At 36.4% G+C, this 21,931-nt stretch overlaps 1 protein-coding gene across 1 annotated transcript; it reads right to left on the minus strand.

Annotated features, from left to right (window-relative positions):
* Positions 1-2,608: 2,608 nt before the first annotated feature.
* Positions 2,609-21,581, minus strand: LOC110466084 (tetratricopeptide repeat protein 13-like). The gene is made up of 6 exons (XM_021522379.1): positions 21,453-21,581; positions 19,113-19,245; positions 9,747-9,826; positions 8,411-8,489; positions 7,937-8,016; positions 2,609-4,803 (listed from the first exon to the last, which is right to left on the minus strand). Exons 1-6 carry the CDS (start codon positions 21,473-21,475, stop codon positions 4,701-4,703), a joined length of 498 nt encoding a protein of 165 aa, XP_021378054.1. The 5' UTR covers positions 21,476-21,581; the 3' UTR covers positions 2,609-4,700.
* Between the last annotated feature and the right edge of the window lie 350 nt (positions 21,582-21,931).

Genomic DNA, 21,931 nt, shown 5'->3' on the forward strand with positions numbered 1-21,931 from the left:
TCGTCAAAGCATCTGTAATTGATCTCAAACGCAAATAATACACTCATTCCTACTCGTAGCCGATATGCAAAAGCTTCAGTTTATATTAAAATTTTATAGATTTTCCCTGCAAGCAATTTTCATTAAATCCTTTTCAATGTGATCGAAAGAAGGAATCATTAGACTTTCACTTCAGCTGACAAGTACTCACAAACATATTATCAATTCTGTGCAAATTCATAAAGGCTTAAGGATGTGTAATTGCAAACCATTTCACTCAACAAGTTTGGAAAGAATGTCAATTTAGTTTCAAGGAAAAAGAAAAAGAATACCATGTGTTATTTTAGTAATTTACAGACTAGCATCAATAAAACTTTGAAACACTGCTTACGGGCAAAGAGAAGACAATGTGTCGATATCGTTCTGATGAAGCCAACTAACAAAGCAAAGGTGTTTATCAACATGCCTTTAAGTTATTAACAAGAATTCCACAGAATTATAGTCTCACCTGTCTCGCTTTGGCCGTCAACAGCAGTTAAGGGGGTAAAGGAGAAAAAAATATTGTTTCAATTTTGCAGTAAATCTGAGACTCGGATGAGAGGTTATGTCAATTTTTGAAAAATTACCAAAATTCTAATTAGTTTTACCCCCAACGAGACATTTGCTTATCCAAGCTCAGTTTCTGTCCTGAATTGAGATGTACACCTTGTGACTTAACTTTGGACCATATGTGGTGGTTGCATTGCCTATAATGTCTTTAATGTTTGACGATGCCGTCGCCTTTTGAGATATAAATTGTTTTCGTGCGAATTTTGACCAGCATGATCACATAGAATTCTGGCCAAATAAGGGCAAGCGAGTCTTTATAATAATAGGTGTTTGCGCAAAGATGAAAGCAAGACAAATACATGTGATTACACCTATAAAACTTGGTAATCGGTACAGTTTTCTAGATATTAACTACAGATTTTAGCCTTCCATAACTCATCGGTGATGTAAGTGGCCAAAACGTCGAAAATCCGAATTGCTATAAACTACCGATGAAACAGAATGGGAGGTGCGTAAAATCCCTTGATTGTATGAGCTTCAAACAGTAGAGAAGCACTAGTTTATTTTAAATCAAATAATCATGACAGTGCTAGAAAAAGTGGGAAGTGCGTAAATCGTACAAACTTGTATATTAAACAAGCTCATCTGCTTTTAAAAGCTCGACAATGAAAAATGTATATATCCTGTTCGTTACATATATTCTTAGGTGAAGCTACGTGAGACATAAAGAAAATTGATGTTTTATGCCAAAGAATTGTATACCCGAAGGTAGTTATAAAAACGTCTTCGTGTTACTCAGATATGTTTGTAAAAAAGATTTTGTTACATAGAAAAAGTTTAATCAGAGTCCTTATTAATAAGAGGTACGGTAGTTGTATACTTAAGTGTTAATACCTGAATTCGAACTGCTCAGCGATGAAACTAGGACAAAACATGAACAAAGTAAAGAGAAACAATGAGAGAAAAAAAGACCAGGCGTTCTGGAAGGCTTAGCTTCTGCCTCATCGACGACACTCGCCATGTAAATCTTGTCCAAAGTCATGTTAAGCTAAACTTGGATAGAGATATTAATACTACAAGGCATAAATGAATTACGCTGTTTTCCAATGAGTTCAGGATGGCGGCAATAAAACGTGACCCTAGTGTTCACCAACCTGCATCACCTTAACTCCTATGTTGTACGTTTGTCTGCGAGCATTCAACTTATTTAACGTAAATCGTGATATGAGCAAGCCCGTAAATAACGGATTACTTTGACGTGTTAACAATTTAGGTGTGTGAGCAGGGATGTTACTATCAAGAAAAGGAAATCTAACGATTGGGAAATCAAAATCGTCACAGTTATCATACAGCCTAGAAGTGCTTGTAAGCTGTCTGTTTGTAATGCTGTGACTGTAGGTAGAGGTATGTGGCTGACGTAGAAGATCCGTTGACTTTGAATTCAGTAGAGTATATATATGAAAGACATGGTTCCTAAATTTCTATGGCAAATTTTGTTGCTTTCATATTAATGTAAAAACACCTTTGCAGGTCGGGGATTTAAATAACCAGCTGTTACCCAAATTATGTAAGACGCCACTAATATGAGAACAACCTGCATAATTGCATCCAGATTTTGTTTGTGGCCCCTGCTAGCGGACACGGAGGTTACAAAAATTAATCTGCTGCACTTTCTCTGTGTCTATTTCCTTTTGCCTTATTGGCAATACCTTACTTCCGGCTTGGTGAGCAATCCTACAAATTCCAGAGACAAACAAAAGTCGTTAAATTGGAACTAAGTGCCCTTAGCTTGGCGTTCAGCTTCAAAAAGGTGGTGCCATGTGTTGGTTGGCCCATTGCATTGTGTCCATGTTGTGACGTTTCTGTGATCTGGTACTTTAAAGTGGTCCTGTAGTCTGTGAATACCGTCTGTATATGACCTTAGCTATTGTAAAGGATGTAAAACCCGAAACAAGCCAAAATAATCCAAAGTTCTGATAAAATCTTTCTTTTTTACATTGAGACTGGTACTATACACTGCGTTACAAGGGGGGAGTTGAAGTCTTTGTTTCATTAATAGTGCTGATGGAGATATGAAATTAAAACCAAAGTCATCTTTATACAGAGGTAGTTTTTAATCACTGAAATCATGACTTGACTATTCGTATCAAAGTATAAAAAGATGTCTTGCTATCACTACAAGACCAAAGTGTGCATAGCTTAATTATTGGCACTTCAAGGTCATTTTCCAGTCCTAGAGGTCAACATTTTCATAAGCAAAATAATTCATTCACACACAATATAAGAAATCACAGTATAATACAGCTCATATTGGAACTTTTAATTTCTCATTTCGAGATGTAAAATTGGCAATTAATTCAAAATACACCAAGAACATAACACACAAAAAAATAAAAAATAAATTGTTTTTTAAAATAAAAAAATAATCAAATACTGAATTCCAAAATGAAATTCTTTCTGCTCTTGATAATGTGTCTGTTACCCTTTAAATTAGAAAAACCAGATGCTGGATGTTAAATGTCATACGGTGCAATTAATATGGCGCATTGCTTTCCTGTCTAGGGGATTCACCAAACACTCCCCGACACATCTATCTTGGCACAAACAAACTGTTCAATGCCCTAGGTGCTCCATCACTGCATTTGTCTGCGGTTCTTGCATAAATTCTTCCCACAGTAATACCACTGTCAGCGGTCTCATTATATCTTGGGTTCACGTTCATCTGTAAGCCTTTTTAAATTTATTATCCTGCAAAACTCATTTTAATTCGAATTGTATAACCCACGTAACTAGTAAAGGATTCATTTTTCATCGCAATGCATTAAGAAACTATTTTGATTAAAACTGTTTTTCTCGAAAGAATCATTACTCATACTTGTGGCTGTACACACGTAGAACTAATTGGATAAGTCATGCAATTTCTGGATAACATCAGGTTTACAGATAATGGATAAAGTTACTAGAAAACATTGATTATCAAATTTACTAGATTTAAGTACCGAAATAAAGGCTCATTAAAATGCCAATAAAACTAACACATTCATGTCTCGGGGAAGCAATTTTAATCAATAAAAACACCGGCTCGGAAAAATTGACCTTAAAAGCATTAATTGAGATAAAGATTCCAAACTCAATCAACAAAGTGATAAATATAAATAACACCAAAGTGATAAATATGAATTATTAGGCTAATTTCAAATTGCTGATCAAAAGATAGTGTATTCTACCATACCCTCGGCACTGACATCATCCTTCCTGGTTCAGACAGGTGCATTAATTGTTTATATTTTATGCATTAGTGTAACTTTACAAGATTCTTATTGAATTTTACATTCCCGAGTCTCCGACTACCATTGTGACAATAATTTTATGACGACAGAACATCTTAGGAAATGTACAATGTAACCGCTGTCTTAGATATATCAAATCAAAACCTGCACCAATACTGTTTTAATGATTGTAAGGTTTCATATAATAAATTCAGAAAAGTTCAAAAGATTTTGCAAATCAATGATTTTAAATGTTTTACGTTTACTTTTCTAATGTACCATATAATTTAAGAGGGTTGAAAAACATTTGGCTTGAGCACAGAATCAATGCTTAAGCATGAGAATGTTTTTTTGATTACGGGCCCGGGTCTGGCCCAATTGCCTTTTCCCTTTCCTGTTACAGTGGTGCCAAGATATACGATCACAAACAGGAACATTGGCGAAACAATTGTTTGAAAATATTACCATCATTTTTCTTCCAATTTCAATCTTATAAAAGACTTACATCCTAGATCAAAACCTGTTGACTACAGTATTAGCTACCTGCATATCATTGACTAATAACATTTACATGCTAACAACAAATCAAGAACACACAATACTGTAAACGTATTCATTTTAGCCCACTCAATTTTAGTGCATTTCTCAAATTTTAAAAGAATTGATTAATTTGTGCATATACAAGAGTGTATTTATAACTTCGTAAGATAATTATGGCGTGAAAAGTGCTAAATCAAGACTACCACTAAAATATATACGTTTACAGTAACCAAAAAAAGTTAAAGCACATCAACAAAGTAATCATTCACTGCAAAAATCCACAAATAACATTATTTAATCTTTAACAAAAGGTGCTGCAATTTAGTTGAGGAATGATTGCATTACTGAGGTTAGTGTATTGGACTACTGGCAGGAGTCGGTGTTAACATTTAAAACTTCAATCAGACTCCTCGTGGTGGGGAAGGCTTCGTATACCTTTGGCAACAAAGAGGTTGGAATATTTAACCTGCAAAAGAGATAAAGATTTCAATATATAAATTTGGTGACATGTTCAAGCATGCCTCTTCAAATATAGGTTACTTGACAAAGGAATCAGATTGTAAAAAATTCTAGAATTCTTCTATCTTTATATCAGATGTATTGTTATAATTTAACTGTTGTAGTGTCATCAAACCATATGCAACTATCCTGACTTTCTACTCAAACACAATATACTAACTGCACAGTGTACTGATTGACTGAATTCATGAAACATCCCATGGCCATACACCTATCATCAAAGGTCATAAACCTATCATCAAAGGTCATAACCCTATCATCAAAGGTCATAACCCTATCATCACAAGGTCATAACCCTATCATCAAAAGGTCATAACCCTATCATCAAAGGTCATAACCCTATCATCACAAGGTCATAACCCTATCATCAGAAGGTCATAACCCTATCATCAAAAGGCCATAAACCTATCATCAAAGGGTCATAACCCTATCATCAAAAGGCCATACACCTATCATCAAAGGTCATAACACTATCATCAAAGGCCATACACCTATCATCAAAGGTCATAACCCTATCAGCACAAGGTCATAACCCTATCATCAGAAGGTCATAACCCTATCATCAAAGTTCATAACCCTATCATCACAAGGTCATAGCCCTATCATCAAAAGGGCATAACCTATCATAAAAGGTCATAACCCTATCATCAAAAGGTCATAAACCTATCATCAAAGGTCATAGCCCTATCATCAAAAGGGCATAAACCTATCATCAAAGGTCATAGCCCTATCATCAAAAGGTGATAAACCTATGACATCAAAAGATCATACACCTATCATCAAAAGGGCATCAACCTATCATCAAAGGTCATAACCCTATCATCAAAAGGCCATAAACCTATCATCAAAGGGTCATAACCCTATCATCAAAGGCCATAAACCTATCATCAAAGGTCATAACCCTATCATCAAAGGTCATAGCCCTATCATCAAAAGGTGATAAACCTATGACATCAAAAGATCATACACCTATCATCAAAAGTCATATTCCTATCATCACAAGGTGATAAACCTATGACATCAAAAGATCATACACCTATCATCAAAAGATCAAACACCTATCATCAAAAGATCAAACACCTATCATCAAAGGTCATACAACTATCATCACAAGGTCATAAACCTATCATCAAAAGGTCATACACCTATCATCAACGGTCATAACCCTATCATCAAAAGGGCATAAACCTATCATCAAAGGTCATAAACCTATCATCAATGGTCATAAACCTATCATCAATGGTCATAAACCTATCATCAAAGGCCATACACCTATCATCAAAGGCCATACACCTATCATCAAAGGCCATACACCTATCATCAAAGGTCATAACCCTATCATCAAAAGGTCATAAACCTATCATCAAAGGTCATAGCCCTATCATCAAAAGGTGATAACCCTATGACATCAAAAGATCATACACCTATCATCAAAAGATCAAACACCTATCATCAAAGGTCATACAACTATCATCACAAGGTCATAAACCTATCATCAAAAGGTCATACCCCTATCATCAACGGTCATAACCCTATCATCAAAAGGGCATAAACCTATCATCAAAGGTCATAGCCCTATCATCAAAAAGGCATAAACCTATCATAAAAGGTCATACCCCTATCATCAAAAGGCCATACACCTATCATCAAAGGTCATAACCCTATCATCAAAGGCCATAGCCCTATCATCAAAAGGTGATAACCCTATGACATCAAAAGATCATACACCTATCATCAAAAGGGCATACCCCTATCATCAAAGGTTATAACCCTATCATCAAAGGCCATACACCCATCATTAAAAGGTCATAACCCTATCATCAAAGGTCATAACCCTATCATCAAAAGGGCATAACCTATCATAAAAGGTCATAACCCTATCATCAAAAGGTCATAAACCTATCATCAAAGGTCATAGCCCTATCATCAAAAAGGCATAAACCTATCATAAAAGGTCATACCCCTATCATCAAAAGGCCATACACCTATCATCAAAGGTCATATTCCTATCATCACAAGGTGATAAACCTATGACATCAAAAGATCATACACCTATCATCAAAAGATCAAACACCTATCATCAAAGATCATACAACTATCATCACAAGGTCATAAACCTATCATCAAAAGGTCATACACCTATCATCAAAAGGGCATAACCTATCATAAAAGGTCATAACCCTATCATCAAAAGGCCATACACCTAGCATCAAAGGTCATAACCCTATCATCAAAAGGCCATACACCTATCATCAAAGGTCATATTCCTATCATCACAAGGTGATAAACCTATGACATCAAAAGATCATAAACCTATCATCAAAGGTCATAAACCTATCATCAATGGTCATAAACCTATCATCAAAGGCCATACCCCTATCATCAAAGGTCATAACCCTATCATCAAAAGGGCATAAACCTATCATCAAAGGTCATAGCCCTATCATCAAAAAGGCATAAACCTATCATAAAAGGTCATAACCCTATCATCAAAAGGCCATACACCTAGCATCAAAGGTCATAACCCTATCATCAAAAGGCCATACCCCTATCATCAAAGGTCATAACCCTATCATCAAAGGCCATAGCCCTATCATCAAAAGGTGATAACCCTATGACATCAAAAGATCATACACCTATCATCAAAAGGGCATACACCTATCATCAAAGGTTATAACCCTATCATCAAAGGCCATACACCTATCATTAAAAGGTCATAACCCTATCATCAAAGGTCATAGCCCTATCATCAAAAGGTCATAACCCTATCATCAAAGGTCATAGCCCTATCATCAAAGGTCATAGCCCTATCATCAAAAGGTCATAACCCTATCATCAAAGGGTCATAACCCTATCATCAAAGGCCATACACCTATCATCAAAGGCCATACACCTATCATCAAAAGGTCATAACCCTATCATCAAAGGTCATAAACAAATCATCAAAAGGTCATACACCTTTCATCAAAGATCTTAAATCTTTATCGAAAAAGGTCATCAGAAAGAAATGATTATCTGAGGCATATCTTTAGTACAATGACAATGATAAAAATGTTCCTACTCTGTATTAACTGTCTTACCTTTTGATATTCATCCATTGTTTGGACATGAGTATAAAAACATCTGGTGCCCCAGACAGCATGGCTTCCATCTCCAGTAACTGTGATTAAACAGCATCTCAGATAAGGGTACTGTACACATTATTGTTGGTTTATGTATGGTGTATTAAAACAGGTAAAATGTTTTACAAACAATATGCTACAAACATCATTCTTACAGTGTTACCAACAGCAAATTCATATAGGGAACCTTGCACTGTGACTTGGCTTGAGGACCTAGAAATTAAGTTCACTTTAGACAGAATTCATGACAGAGCTGGATTATCAGGAGACAATTTCCGGTATTTCTGGCCATGATATAACTTCATTATACTCATGGATTTGCAATAAGTATGCTTGTGGGAATTTGCTTTCAAAATAAATAATCTATCCAATCTTTTTACTTTTATAGGCTAGCAATAACATTTTACAACACCGACCCAACTTTGCACTGACCTTGCCATTAGGCATTTTTCCTGTGACTTGCCGTCCTATAGACATGATGACTCCTAGAGCCACAGAGTAGGCTACCGCACTGTAAAGATAGAACATAGGACAGCTGCACCGAGGGTCACTCCCTTACTGGTACAATGAGACAGACAACAGGGACGTGACAATCAAATTTCAGGCTTTATTCAGCAATCACATTATCGTTAAGAGTATTGTGATGGTTAACAAACCCCACAGTGCATTGGCATTTGTATCACTCCAACTGACAATCAACGATGCCAGAAAGATTTGGGTCTGCAATTAAAAGCTTAGGCTGTATTTAGCATTTAATTTTTCTAATATATTCCTACTACAATTTTAAAACCACTTTTGTAACAAAAATTATAATTAATTAAAGTGCTTTATGCAGTCTCCTACTTACAGCTGACAAAATTAACCCTAAAAATCATATAAGAAATTCATGACCAAATATTAGAGTAAAATGAAAAATCCAGGTCACAAAATTACAAAAGCCCTTGTACCTCACAATCGTTTTTAACAACAAACATCTGGTGAAAATCAAATCTTTAATTAAATAACGACCTTAGGCATGTCATCTAATTATCTGGTACAAAAATATAAAAGGTTTTGATTCTTGAACCCAAATAATTTTAGAAACGGATTATTGGTTAGTTATGTACAGTTCCAAAAGACAATGCTAGTAAATTTTATGTAGGTACTGTTGATTTTTTACATATATTTACTTTGAAAATATAGGTCGAACAATAGACATTTTCAAAATGTGCCTGCTACATACTCTCAATATGAAAAAGTTCCACAGTGATCGTCTGAATTTTTTTCTAACTTTTATACTTATAAGTCATTAAAACTTTGTTATTTCAAAGCCAAAGGGATCATACAAAAAACTGTTAGCATCCAGTGTGTTGCAATAATATCATTTAAATCTACCCGTTGGTATAAAACAATGACTAACTGTTCCAAATTCTTAAGCTTTAAGATATCTCCATAACTTCATACAATAAATTATGAACACAGTACACTTTAAAAACTGCAATTGTCTCACATAGTTAAGTGTTTGAGTTTTTATAAATATATTTAACCAAGTTACGTTAATTAATATAAAGTAAGAAAAAAACGGAACTGAGAAATAACTTAACCTGGGTTTAAATTTTACCAAATGTCTGAAGTTGGATTGTACTTCAAATTTAAGCCATCTGTGAAACTTGACTAACAAACATGTAGACAGTTTTTCCAAATATTTCAATTGAAGATCTTTAAACATCTTGTTTCTCTCTTTTCTTATTACCCTATGTTACCTTGACTGTCCCCTGGTTGTACTTACCTTGATCCCCGTGACAGTGGCATCATATTGTAGAAATAGTACGCCAATGTTAGGATAATATTCAGCACTGAATCAACATCCTACAAAACACAGGACAAAGACATTGCGAGGCATTATAATGGTGATACTTTGGGAGCGTGATATATGTGATGTACATTGAGGTACAGACAGAAATGATTTACATTGTATATACCACTGTAAGAAGATGATATTTGTGAATTTTTCATTTGTGACACTGTCAGAACATGATATTTGTGACACTGTCAGAACATATTTGTGACACTGTCAGAACATGACACTTGTGACACTGTCAGAACATGATATTTGTGACACTGTCAGAACATGATATTTGTGACACTGTCAGAACATGATACTTGTGACACTGTCAGAACATGACACTTGTGACACTGTCAGAACATGATATTTGTGCCACTGTCAGAACATGATATTTGTGACACTGTCAGAACATGATACTTGTGACACTGTCAGAACAGGATATGTGTGCCACTGTTAGAACATGATAATTGTGATAATTATGACACTGTCAGAACATGATAATTGTGACACTGTCAGAACATGATATTTGTGACACTGTCAGAACATGATATTTGTGACACAGTCAGAACATGATAATTGTGACACTGTCAGAACATAATAGTTCTGATATGCTGTCAGGCATAACAATTGTAGTACAGTTAGCACATTATATACATTGTATACAATGCTATCATAAGACGATATTTGTTTTGCTATCAAGACATGATATTTGGGACATGAAAATTGTCACACAATCTTCGAGATACTGTCGGGGCATGATATTTGTAATGTTTCTTCAGTAGAAAGACTTTCTCATCAATCAGAGCAGCAGATATAGTTTCTGGAGTTCTGAAGCAATATAAACCCTGAGTGTCACCAATAGAGGAAATTAATGAAGCCAGATAAAAACATATTCTCTAAATTGCCTTGCCAATTTTCTGAGTGAATCCCAATAGAACTTACATGCTTCCTGATTGTGTCAATTACCAATATAGTGTAGGAGGATTTACAACTACAACTCATGGTTAATATAGACAAAAGGTCAAAAGTACTTATACATTAGGGTTCAAAACAGCAAACTCTCAATACAAAAGTTGAGTTCAGATAACTTAAGCTTGCCACTCAAGTAGAGATTTTCTTTCGTGTCATTCGTGATAGAGTGCTGAAAAATCAATATGCCAACAAGACGTCAACCATTACCCTTATGTCATTAACAGAATTATTCAGAAAGGTTGGCTGCAGTCTAGGGGTGATTTCTCTAAGCTGATGATGTTACCTAACACAAAGACGGCGCACCATAACTGTATTCCCACAGATTTCAACTGATTTGATCTAGTGATCAATGGTACCATCACGTCAGGAGGGATAAAATCACAGACAAGCCGTCACTTTAAATACTTGAAAGATGTTACTATTGACCTGGTCCTAGCTGTATCAAGCTTCTGAGTTGATTTATATACATTTGTGTCATCAAATATTGAAAGTAAAATTTTAAAATAGAATTTTTCTAACCCTTTTTTAACAAGGTAATTAAATGTTTATCATCAGACAGTGATCTTTGATATCCTAGACCAGGTTTGATTTAAAAGTTAATAATAATGAAAACAACATCACTTGTAATGATTTTTTTTCTCCTAATAAGAAATTGAAGTGGTGGATACAGTATTTGCCTATATAGATAGTGGGTGTTGGAGTGCAGTGCAGAGATCAAGAGTTTCTGTAAGCACTCTTATTCATCCTTCTTTTTACCAGAGGAGCCAGGTGAAATGTTTTAGAGGCAAAAGTGGGCACAGAGCATAGGCCTAGATCTGCCCTTGATTTACCTAGTGAAGCTTTATACACAAATGACCCTGAAACTGTCCACACTGTCAGGAATAAATTAGTTCCAGTAAATGGTTACAGTACATAGGCAAGCTTAAATTAATGTTCTCATTGCACCAACTGTATTTCTCTTCAAGGTGGACAAAAGGTAAGCACAGGTGCATAACTTCAGATTAGGGTGACTACGTCTTAGTCAGTGAAAGATGGAGGAAACAGAAAAAATACCACTGTACATACAGATGGAGGACACAGAGAAAATACCATTGAACCTACAGAAGGAACACACAGAGAAAACACCACTGATCCTACAGATGGAGGACACAGAGAAAATACCACTGATCCTACAGATGGAGGACACAGAAAAGTACCACTGATCCTACAGATGGAGGACACAGAAAACAATACGGAGGACACAGAGAAAACACCACTGAACCTACAGCTGGAGGACACAGAGAAAACACCACTGAACCTACAGCTGGAGGACACAGAGAAAACACCACTGAACCTACAGCTGGAGGACACAGAGAAAACACCACTGAACCTACAAATGGAGGACACAGAGAAAACACCACTGAACCTACAGATGGAGGAAACAGAAAAAATACCACTGTACCTACAGATGGAGGACACAGAGAAAACAGCACTGAACCTACAGATGGAGGACACAGAGAAAACTCCACTGAACCTACAAATGGAGGACACAGAGAAAATACCACTGAACCTACAGATGGAAGACACAGAGAAAATACCACTGATCCTACAGATGGAGGACACAGAGAAAACACCACTGAGCCTACAGATGGAGGACACAGAGAAAATACCACTGTACCTACAGATGGAGGACACAGAGAAAACAGCACTGAACCTACAGATGGAGGACACAGAGAAAACTCCACTGAACCTACAGATGGAGGACACAGAGAAAACTCCACTGAACCTACAGATGGAGGACACAGAGAAAACTCCACTGAACCTACAGATGGAGGACACAGAGAAAATACCACTGAACCAACAGATAGAGGACACAGAGAAAATACCACTGAACCTACAGATGGAGGAAACAGAAAAAATACCACTGTACCTACAGATGGAGGACACAGAGAAAACACCACTGAGCCTACAGATGGAGGACACAGAGAAAATACCACTGATCCTACAGATGGAGGACACAGAAAATATACCACTGATCCTACAGATGGAGGACACACAAAAAATACCACTGATCCTACAGATGGAGGACACAGAAAAGTACCACTGATCCTACAGATGGAGGACACAGAAAATATACCACTGATCCTACAGATGGAGGACACAGAAAAGTACCACTGATCCTACAGATGGAGGACACAGAAAACAATACCACTGATCCTACATATGGAGGACACCGAAAATATACCACTGATACTACAGAAGGAGGACACAGAAAACAATACTACTGATCCTACATATGGAGGACACAAAAAATATACCACTGATCCTACAGATGGAGGACACAGATAATATACCACTGATCCTGCAGATGGAGGACACAGAAAATATACCACTCATCCTACAGATGGAGGACACACAAAATATACCACTGATCCTACAGATGGAGGACACAGAAAAGTACCACTGATCCTACAGATGGAGGACACAGAAAAAATACCACTGATCCTACAGATGGAGGACACAGATAATATACCACTGATCCTGCAGATGGAGGACACAGAAAATATACCACTCGTCCTACAGATGGAGGACACACAAAATATACCACTGATCCTACAGATGGAAGACACAGAAAATAAACCACTGATCCCACAGATGGAGGACACAGAAAAATACCACTGATCCTACAGATGGAGGACACAGAAAATATACCACTGATCCTACAGATGTAGGACACAGAAAATATACCACTGATCCTACAGATGGAGGACACAGAATAATACCACTGATCCTACAGATGGAGGACACAGAAAAAATGCCACTGATCCTACAGATGGAGGACACAGAGAAAATACCACTGATCCTACAGATGGAGGACACAGAAAAAAAATACCACTGATGCTACAGATGGAGGACACAGAAAAAAATACCACTGATCCTACAGATGGAGGACACAGAAAAATACCACTGATCCTACAGATGGAGGACACAAAAAATATACCACTTAACCTACAGATGGAGGACACAAAGAAAATACCACTGATCGTACAGATGGAGGACACAGAAAAAATACCACTAATCCTGCAGATGGAGGACACAGAAAATATACCACTGATCCTACAGATGGAGGACACAGAAAATATACCACTGATCCTACAGATGGAGGACACAGAAAATATACCACTAATCCTGCAGATTGAGGACACAGAAAATATACCACTGATCCTACAGATGGAGGACACAGAAAACAATACCACTGATCCTACAGATTGAGGACACAGAAAATATACCACTCATCCTACAGATGGAGGACACAGATAATATACCACTGATCCTACAGTTGGAGGACACAGAAAACAATACCACTGATCCTACATATGGAGGACACCGAAAATATACCACTGATCCTACAGAAGGAGGACACAGAAAACAATACTACTGATCCTACATATCGAGGACACAAAAAATATACCACTGATCCTACAGATGGAGGACACAGATAATATACCACTGATCCTGCAGATGGAGGACACAGAAAATATACCACTGATCCTACAGATGGAGGACACAGAAAATATACCACTGATCCTACAGATGGAGCACACAGAAAAAATACCACTGATCCTACAGATGGAGGACACAGAAAAAATACCACTGATCCTACAGATGGAGGTCACAAAAAAAATACCACTGATCCTGCAGAAGGAGGGAGATGGCACATGAGTCAAGTCTTAAAGGAAATGGATTATGTCATCGGCAGTATGTAAGGTCCTTAAATTATTATCACGGTTTGTGGAGTTGCAATTCCACTGCAGCTGGTTGATATTATGATGATCTCAGCTCCAAGGCTGGCAATGGTAAAACTGAATACTGCAAGGTTATCGCCAATATGTTTGTAAGTATGATCAACAGCACAAAGTACTACGCAAAACATATTTTATTATCTAATCATCAATGACTGCATCAACATAGCTGAGGAAAATTTCAATCGATATAGGTTGTCTAAAATCTACTGGAGGACACCAAGCTAGAATGAAATAGATGACCAGGGCTATTTCAGCAGCAGTCTTTGGCACATGTAGTTAACAATCATTAGTGCAGGCAAAATCATTAAACTCATTAATCTGAGGCGTGTTGGTTGTGATTTAGTGTAAATGCATTACATACAAATTGTTTTTCCCGTTGCTGTGTAAGACGACTGGAGATGCTACATGTATGTGACAAATTATCCAAAAGTCGGGGGGGGGAAGCTTAAGACGAATGTTGAAAGCCCTAGCCGAACCCTGTCATCCGCCTCCAAATAAAAAATGTAATTTTGGGCACCGATTTGGAAGTTTTAATTTGTTCAGGACTGAGCCTTTATTGTGATGCATGTAAATTGACCTCATCTCAGATGGTCCCAGCCATCTTACTCAAACAGCATTAATCAGTTTCTTATTAACATTTAATTAGCATTTACATTAATCAATTTAATTTTGAGGAATTCGTAGGAGCTGCCTTATCAGGCGCTAACTACTAGTCCTATGCCACCTGGCTAATATCGCCCTATGTGTGTATGCCTGCGTGTGTACTGGAGATGTGATGTTACCAAAAAATTACTATCACAACTAAGAAAAGCCATTTATTTCAATGTTAAACATTGTAACACACACACATTCGGAGCTGCATGTTCGTATCAGTACGACTTGTGTAACATAAACATACAAAGTGGTACAATTAAACACTTACATTACTTGCAAATAAGTGAAATGTTTGAATGTGGCGAAACTGCCTGCATCTTTGAGTAAAACCACGGAAGGCCTGATGACGTCACAAATATTGCTGCATGACATTATTCAGGCGTTTTACAACAATGTTTATTTATAGGCATTTCAGTCAAATCTTCTGTACTGGTGCTCGTCGTCAGCATTTTGATACATGTGTATTTGGACAAATTATTAACCGAAACCCTTACTAATGTGACGAATTATTAACTGAAACCCTTACTAATGTGACGTATTTGCCTGCACTAACGTTAGGTGTCCTGTTACTTTATCAGTATTTAACAACATGGCAAAGTATTGAAAGGCAATCCATAGTCCCCCACCGGTAATGATTTCTTTATTTATGGAGCTGCACGTCTACCTAAGGATATAGGTAACAGTGATGTACTCTGCACTCCATCAGCCAAGACATAAATGCATACCAAGTCTGGTTAATCCAGGTGAAAATAGTACAGAAGATATATATGCCAAGGACAAACCTTTTTCGAAGGATAAGGTCAAATGTCATAGCATTGTTCCTGACACTCTTCCATCCCATGATGTCATTGCGTACAAAACCTGGTAACTCCAGGTAAGATGTGCTTGCATACTAAATCTGGTTACTACAGGTGAAATAGTACAGAAGATATGCCTCCTACAACCTCTTTGGATGGACAGAATTCTGAGGTAGGGAAGGACGGATTGCAAACATATAGTTCCTCACCTCCCCTTCCCTCTCCAAAGAACCGATCAATGGGGACTAATAACTACCTCAAATTTTGTATTTCCTGCTTTGGAGTCAGGTTGACAGGTACTTTAATAATACTAATGGCAAATCCATAGTCCCCCATTTCCTGACAAAGTTCCAAATCAGAAATGATCTATGGGCAAAACAATGAATATTCAGTAGGCCACGCTACTTGATTTCAGTACACAACACTCTGCCGTCCAAAGAGGTACCTGCATACAAAATTTCTAAATTCTAGGTGCCTCTTTTTATGAGATATGGTCCAGACAAAGTTACATGCAGTGAACAAAGTGCCATAACTCTGTATATAATTAGACCTGAGACCCATACAAAATTTGGCAATTGTAGGTGAAGAGTACATGAGATATTCCCCAGACACAGTGACACACTGGCAGACTGACAGACAGGATGCAAGCTTAGTCCCCTCCGGTAGTACCAGTGTAGGAATAAAAACGATCTTTACAGTAACAAGGATCTTACACATGATCCATATAATAATATAACACAGGTAAATATTAATGGCAATATTAATGTGAATGTAGCCCACAATACCAGTATTGTTATAAGCATGAATACTTGCTCAACCATCCAATAAGGGGCAAGTGTGACTGTTTGAAATTTATGATACAAATACATGTTAATTCATTCACAGGTGAATATACGTCATATATAAATGGATAAATATATATATATATATGGTAAACAGTTCCATACCATTTATCGTTTGTCATCACATTTTTTTAAAGTTATGTAAGTGTCAGTTATTCGTCCATCTTTGTATTGTGCATGTTGTGTCAGAGAAAAAATACCAATACAAGGCCCTTTTATTTTTGCTGAACATTGGGATATCTATTTAAAAGTTGACATCAAAGACAACATCCTCAATAAGTATTATAATGTCTACTTAACAAAAACATTTACCTGTGTAAATTCATTTATTTATTTTCAAGCAAAAGTCGTAAATTCAGAGTAGTGAAATACTAACTGCAGTAATTTACATTTGACGAATTACTACAGTAAAGTCTTGGAACAGCATCACTGGAATATCAATACTGTAAACTAAGGTATTAATGCATGAGGCTAATTTTGCAAATTAATTCATTTTTTCCCCCCTTTTTGATATTTTGCATATTTGCTATCATTTACGTGTGGGTTATCTTTTCATATGTGATCAAAAGGCAGCATTGTATGTGTTATACTTTATTCATCCCCCAAATAAAGTGGAAACTAGAACACTGGCAGGTCAGTAAGGGCCCCGTCTTGTGGCAATATATCCCCATAATTATCAAGAAGCAATCTGCCCATATAGCTGAGCTTGACATTTGGACTTCAAAAAGAATCGCAAGGAAGCAAAATGTATATTTTAACATGTACTATGATGCGAGTCTTGTTTCCTTCCACCTCCATATTTGCTGGGCTAACAGAAATGTAAATACCGGTGCAATACTCATTTGTTAGCTTTGATTTGTTTTATTTCACCTTATATACCTCCTCCATCAAGAGCCAGGGTCAAAGTCAGAGATCCACTTTGTCTTTGACCTCTGTACCCAAATGACATTGACCATTAACCCAGTGACCCTGATCTTTGGTCAGTTGACTTATTCTTTAATTCCGACCAACTTTGCTTCATAATATCATAACAAAATGTTCATCAGTGAAAAATACAAAACTTGACCTTGACCCTCTGGAGCCCGTAACCTGGACCTAGGGTCAGTAGACTCTGTGATAAGTTATGAACAAGTTTGCAACATAATAACATAAAAAAAAGTAAAAAGGTACAATAATTGACCTTGACATTGACCATGTGACCTTGACCTTAAGTCAGTTGACTCCTTTTTAAATTCGGACCAACTTTGCTTCATAATGTCATAACAAAATGTTCATCAGTGAAAATATACAAAATTTGACCTTGACTTTTGACCCAGTGACCTTGACCTTTGGTCAAATGACTTTTTGTTTAATTCCCACAAACATTGCTCCAAAGTGTCATAATGAAATGTTCACCAGCAAAAAAATACTAAACTTTACCTTGACCTTTGACCAAGTGACCTTGACCTTAAGTCAGTTGACTCTTTGTTAAATTCTGACCAACTTTGCTTCATGAAGACATAACAAAATGTTCATCAGGGAAAAGATACAAAATTTGACCGTGACCTTTGACCCAGTGACCTTGACCTTTGGTCAATTGACTCCTTGTTTAATTCTGACCAAATTTGCTTCATTAAAACTGGGCATTTTACATCATTATGTAATTCGTAAGTCCCCCAGAAATTATTAATTTACATTCAGTTCATCAATATTGTTCCCTTCAAGTTACTTGGCTCGGCTAGCATCAACGGATTATTAACATATATTTCCTTATCAGATAGCCTATCAAACTGAAGGTAGTACCAAACACCACAGCTGTTATAGCCCCTTAGCCCAAATGTATATTTGTGTAATGAATTCAAGTATTTAATCTCACATTCCTTGCTTGTGTCTTTTGTTCATAAATCATGTCATAACAAAATGTTCATCAGTGAAAATATGCAAAATTTTACCTTGACCTTTGAATCTAATGACCTTAACCTTTGACCTTAACTTTTTACCTCAATGTGTATTTTTGTGAACTGAACATCTTGACCAAGTTTCATGTACATCGGTCAATAAATACCAAAATATCAGCCAGGAACAAAATTTGTGGATGGACAGACAGACAGACAGACAGACAGACAGACAGAGGGATTACTATAGGGCACCCGTATCTCCGATACGGGGCCCTAATAAGGTATTTGAAAAAGTATCTGATGTAGTATGGTACTAGGCCATTGGTTGGTAAAGCATGGGTGAAATATTACAAGAAAGGTAGGTAGAACATGAAATACTCACTGTGACTTTAGTGACTCCTGTTCTCTTGATCTCCTCCTGTAACTGATTAAACACCCAGTCCAGCTCGGCGTGGTACGCCATCGTCCTTTCATGTCTGTTCATCACATTCATAGAAAACAAAACCTTGTGGTTTCTGAAAGCAGAGCAACGATACCTTGTAATGAACGGTCATTAAAAGGAACAATTTTTGATATAATCAAAACAAAAATAGAAATGTCTTTTGGAGAGTTAACAGTACGGGGTATAGCCTCCATATCAACAGACGACCTTGTACTGAATGTTCATTAACTCATTGACCCCTGAAGACACATTTGAACCCCTATCAATTCAAAGGTTGGAATAGTTAATTATGAAATTTCAGGGGTGAATGAGTAACAATATATGAAAATAAACCAAAAGAAAAATAGATTTGTCCTAAGGAGGCCAAATAACCTCACTATATAGCCTGTATGTCAATAGATGGTGAGAGGACGCCGACATATCACTGTCATACAGCTCAGAGTGTGGAAGCATATCACTGCATTTATTATTGTTCATGCTGNCTAAAAAAACTGTCAAAATTGTACCAATTGTGGTAGCGTGACGTTATCAGTATTTAATGCAATGGCAGAAATTAGTGAAGGAAGGTTGTATTGATGTGTGAATGTGTGTTTGGTGAGCATCACTCATATGACACAAAAGTGGTCTTCTTAGGAAGTGATAATATGTTACACTGCTTTGAAAAATTAATTATACAAAAGCAAAAATAATATATATTATGTATATAATAATTCATGAGAATCACGAAGTGTGCATGCATCTTGCTGTAATTAGCATGAATATAGTGAAGACTTGAAGTGAAAGGCTTTTAGCATGGGGGCTGCTATTTTTGTCAGAATGTTTGTTAGCTTGTTGCGCTGTTGTAATGCAAGTCAAATCTTTTTAAAATTCTGATTATCCTATATGCCCTACGTTTTGACATATCCAGTGTAATATTATTTTATCTGCCCTACGTTTCGACATATCCAATGTTATATTATCCTATATGCCCTACGTTTTGACATAGCCAATGTTATACTATCCTATTTGCTCTACGCTTTGACATATCCAATGTTATATTATCCCAATATGCCCTACGTTTCGACATATCCAATGTTATATTATCCTATATGCCCTACGTTTTGACATATCCAATGTTATATTGGGATAATATAACATTGGATATGTCAAAACGTAGGTCATATAATATAACATTGGATATGTCATAGCGTAGAGCAAATAGGATAGTATAACATTGGCTATGTCAAAACGTAGGGCATATAATATCACATTGGATATGTCAAAACGTAGGTCATATAATATAACATTGGATATGTCAAAGCGTAGAGCCAATGTTATACTATCCTATTTGCTCTACGCTTTGACATATCCAATGTTATGTTATCCTATTTGCCCTACGTTTCAACATATCCAATGTTATATTATATGCCCTACGTTTTGACATATCCAATGTTATATTATCCTATATGCCCTACGTTTTGACAGATCCAATGTTATATTATCCTATTTGCCCTACGTTTCGTCATATCCAATGTTATATTATCCTCTATGCCCTACGTTTTGACAGATCCAATGTTATATTATCCTATATGCCCTACGTTTTGACATAGCCAATGATATATTATATGCCCTACGTTTTGACATATCCAATGTTATGTTATCCTATTTGCCCTACGTTTCGACATATCCAATGTTATATTATCCAATCTGCCCTACGTTTTGACATATCCAATGTTATATTATATGCCCTACGTTTTGACATATCCAATGTTATATTATATGCCGTACGTTTTGACATATCCAATGTTATATTATATGGCCTACATTTTGACATATCCAATGTTATATTATATGCCCTACGTTTTGACATATCCAATGTTATATTATATGCCCTACGTTTTGACATATCCAATGTTATATTATATGCCCTACGTTTTGACACAGCCAAACACTGTCAGCTGTAACATCTATTTCTACATCCCCAAGAAGCAATCAGGGACCTTCCGACACGTTTGTTACTTTTACATCAAACTGGAAGTGACTGCATTGTACAGGCATATATATGATTTAGCTGACATTTATGTAATGCTCACAAGACAAGCAGACAGAAACCATCAATTTCCTATATACTTTCCTATTCAAACTTCAAGGTACTATTAAAATGAATTGGCGTATATGTTGACAGGAAGTAATAAACTACCAGATTTTGGAAATGACATTTATTGATGAAGTAGTAAATTTTGGAGGTTTCTCTCTAGTGCATGCAATGAAAGATTAATAAAAGTATGTTTGAAAACGTACAAGTCTCTGGTGAGAACGAGCATGGAGCCATCGAGTCTGTCCTCGTCTTTGTTGTCCCTCCTACTACTGGGTACTTGAGTGGCTACTAGGAATCCTATCTGGTTTATCTGTCTCTTCTGAAAAACAACAAATCAAATATAATTCTTAGGTGTGTTGAAGAGAGGTCAACACAACAGGTCAAAGGTTAATCCTACCTGTTCAATACACAAGATTTTTTTTTTTGCCCAATTTGTATCAGAAATTGACAAACTCAATGTACCAATCAGCTGAATATGAAGAAATGTAAAGAAATGCAATATGAAGCTTTAAGTATACGTAATTGGGGTATTTTGTTTTTGTTTTCATTTCAATTTTATTTTCACTTTCTCAAATATCACTGTTACAGTGCCACTATCATCAACAGGATGGTATGTAAATGTAAAACAGAAATTACCAACTATATAGTAAAACGTTCCAAACAACATCAGTCTTTTGTTGGT

Source organism: Mizuhopecten yessoensis, unplaced genomic scaffold (genome assembly GCF_002113885.1).
Source record: "Mizuhopecten yessoensis strain PY_sf001 unplaced genomic scaffold, ASM211388v2 scaffold11115, whole genome shotgun sequence".
In the NCBI taxonomy this organism is placed as follows: domain Eukaryota; kingdom Metazoa; phylum Mollusca; class Bivalvia; order Pectinida; family Pectinidae; genus Mizuhopecten; species Mizuhopecten yessoensis.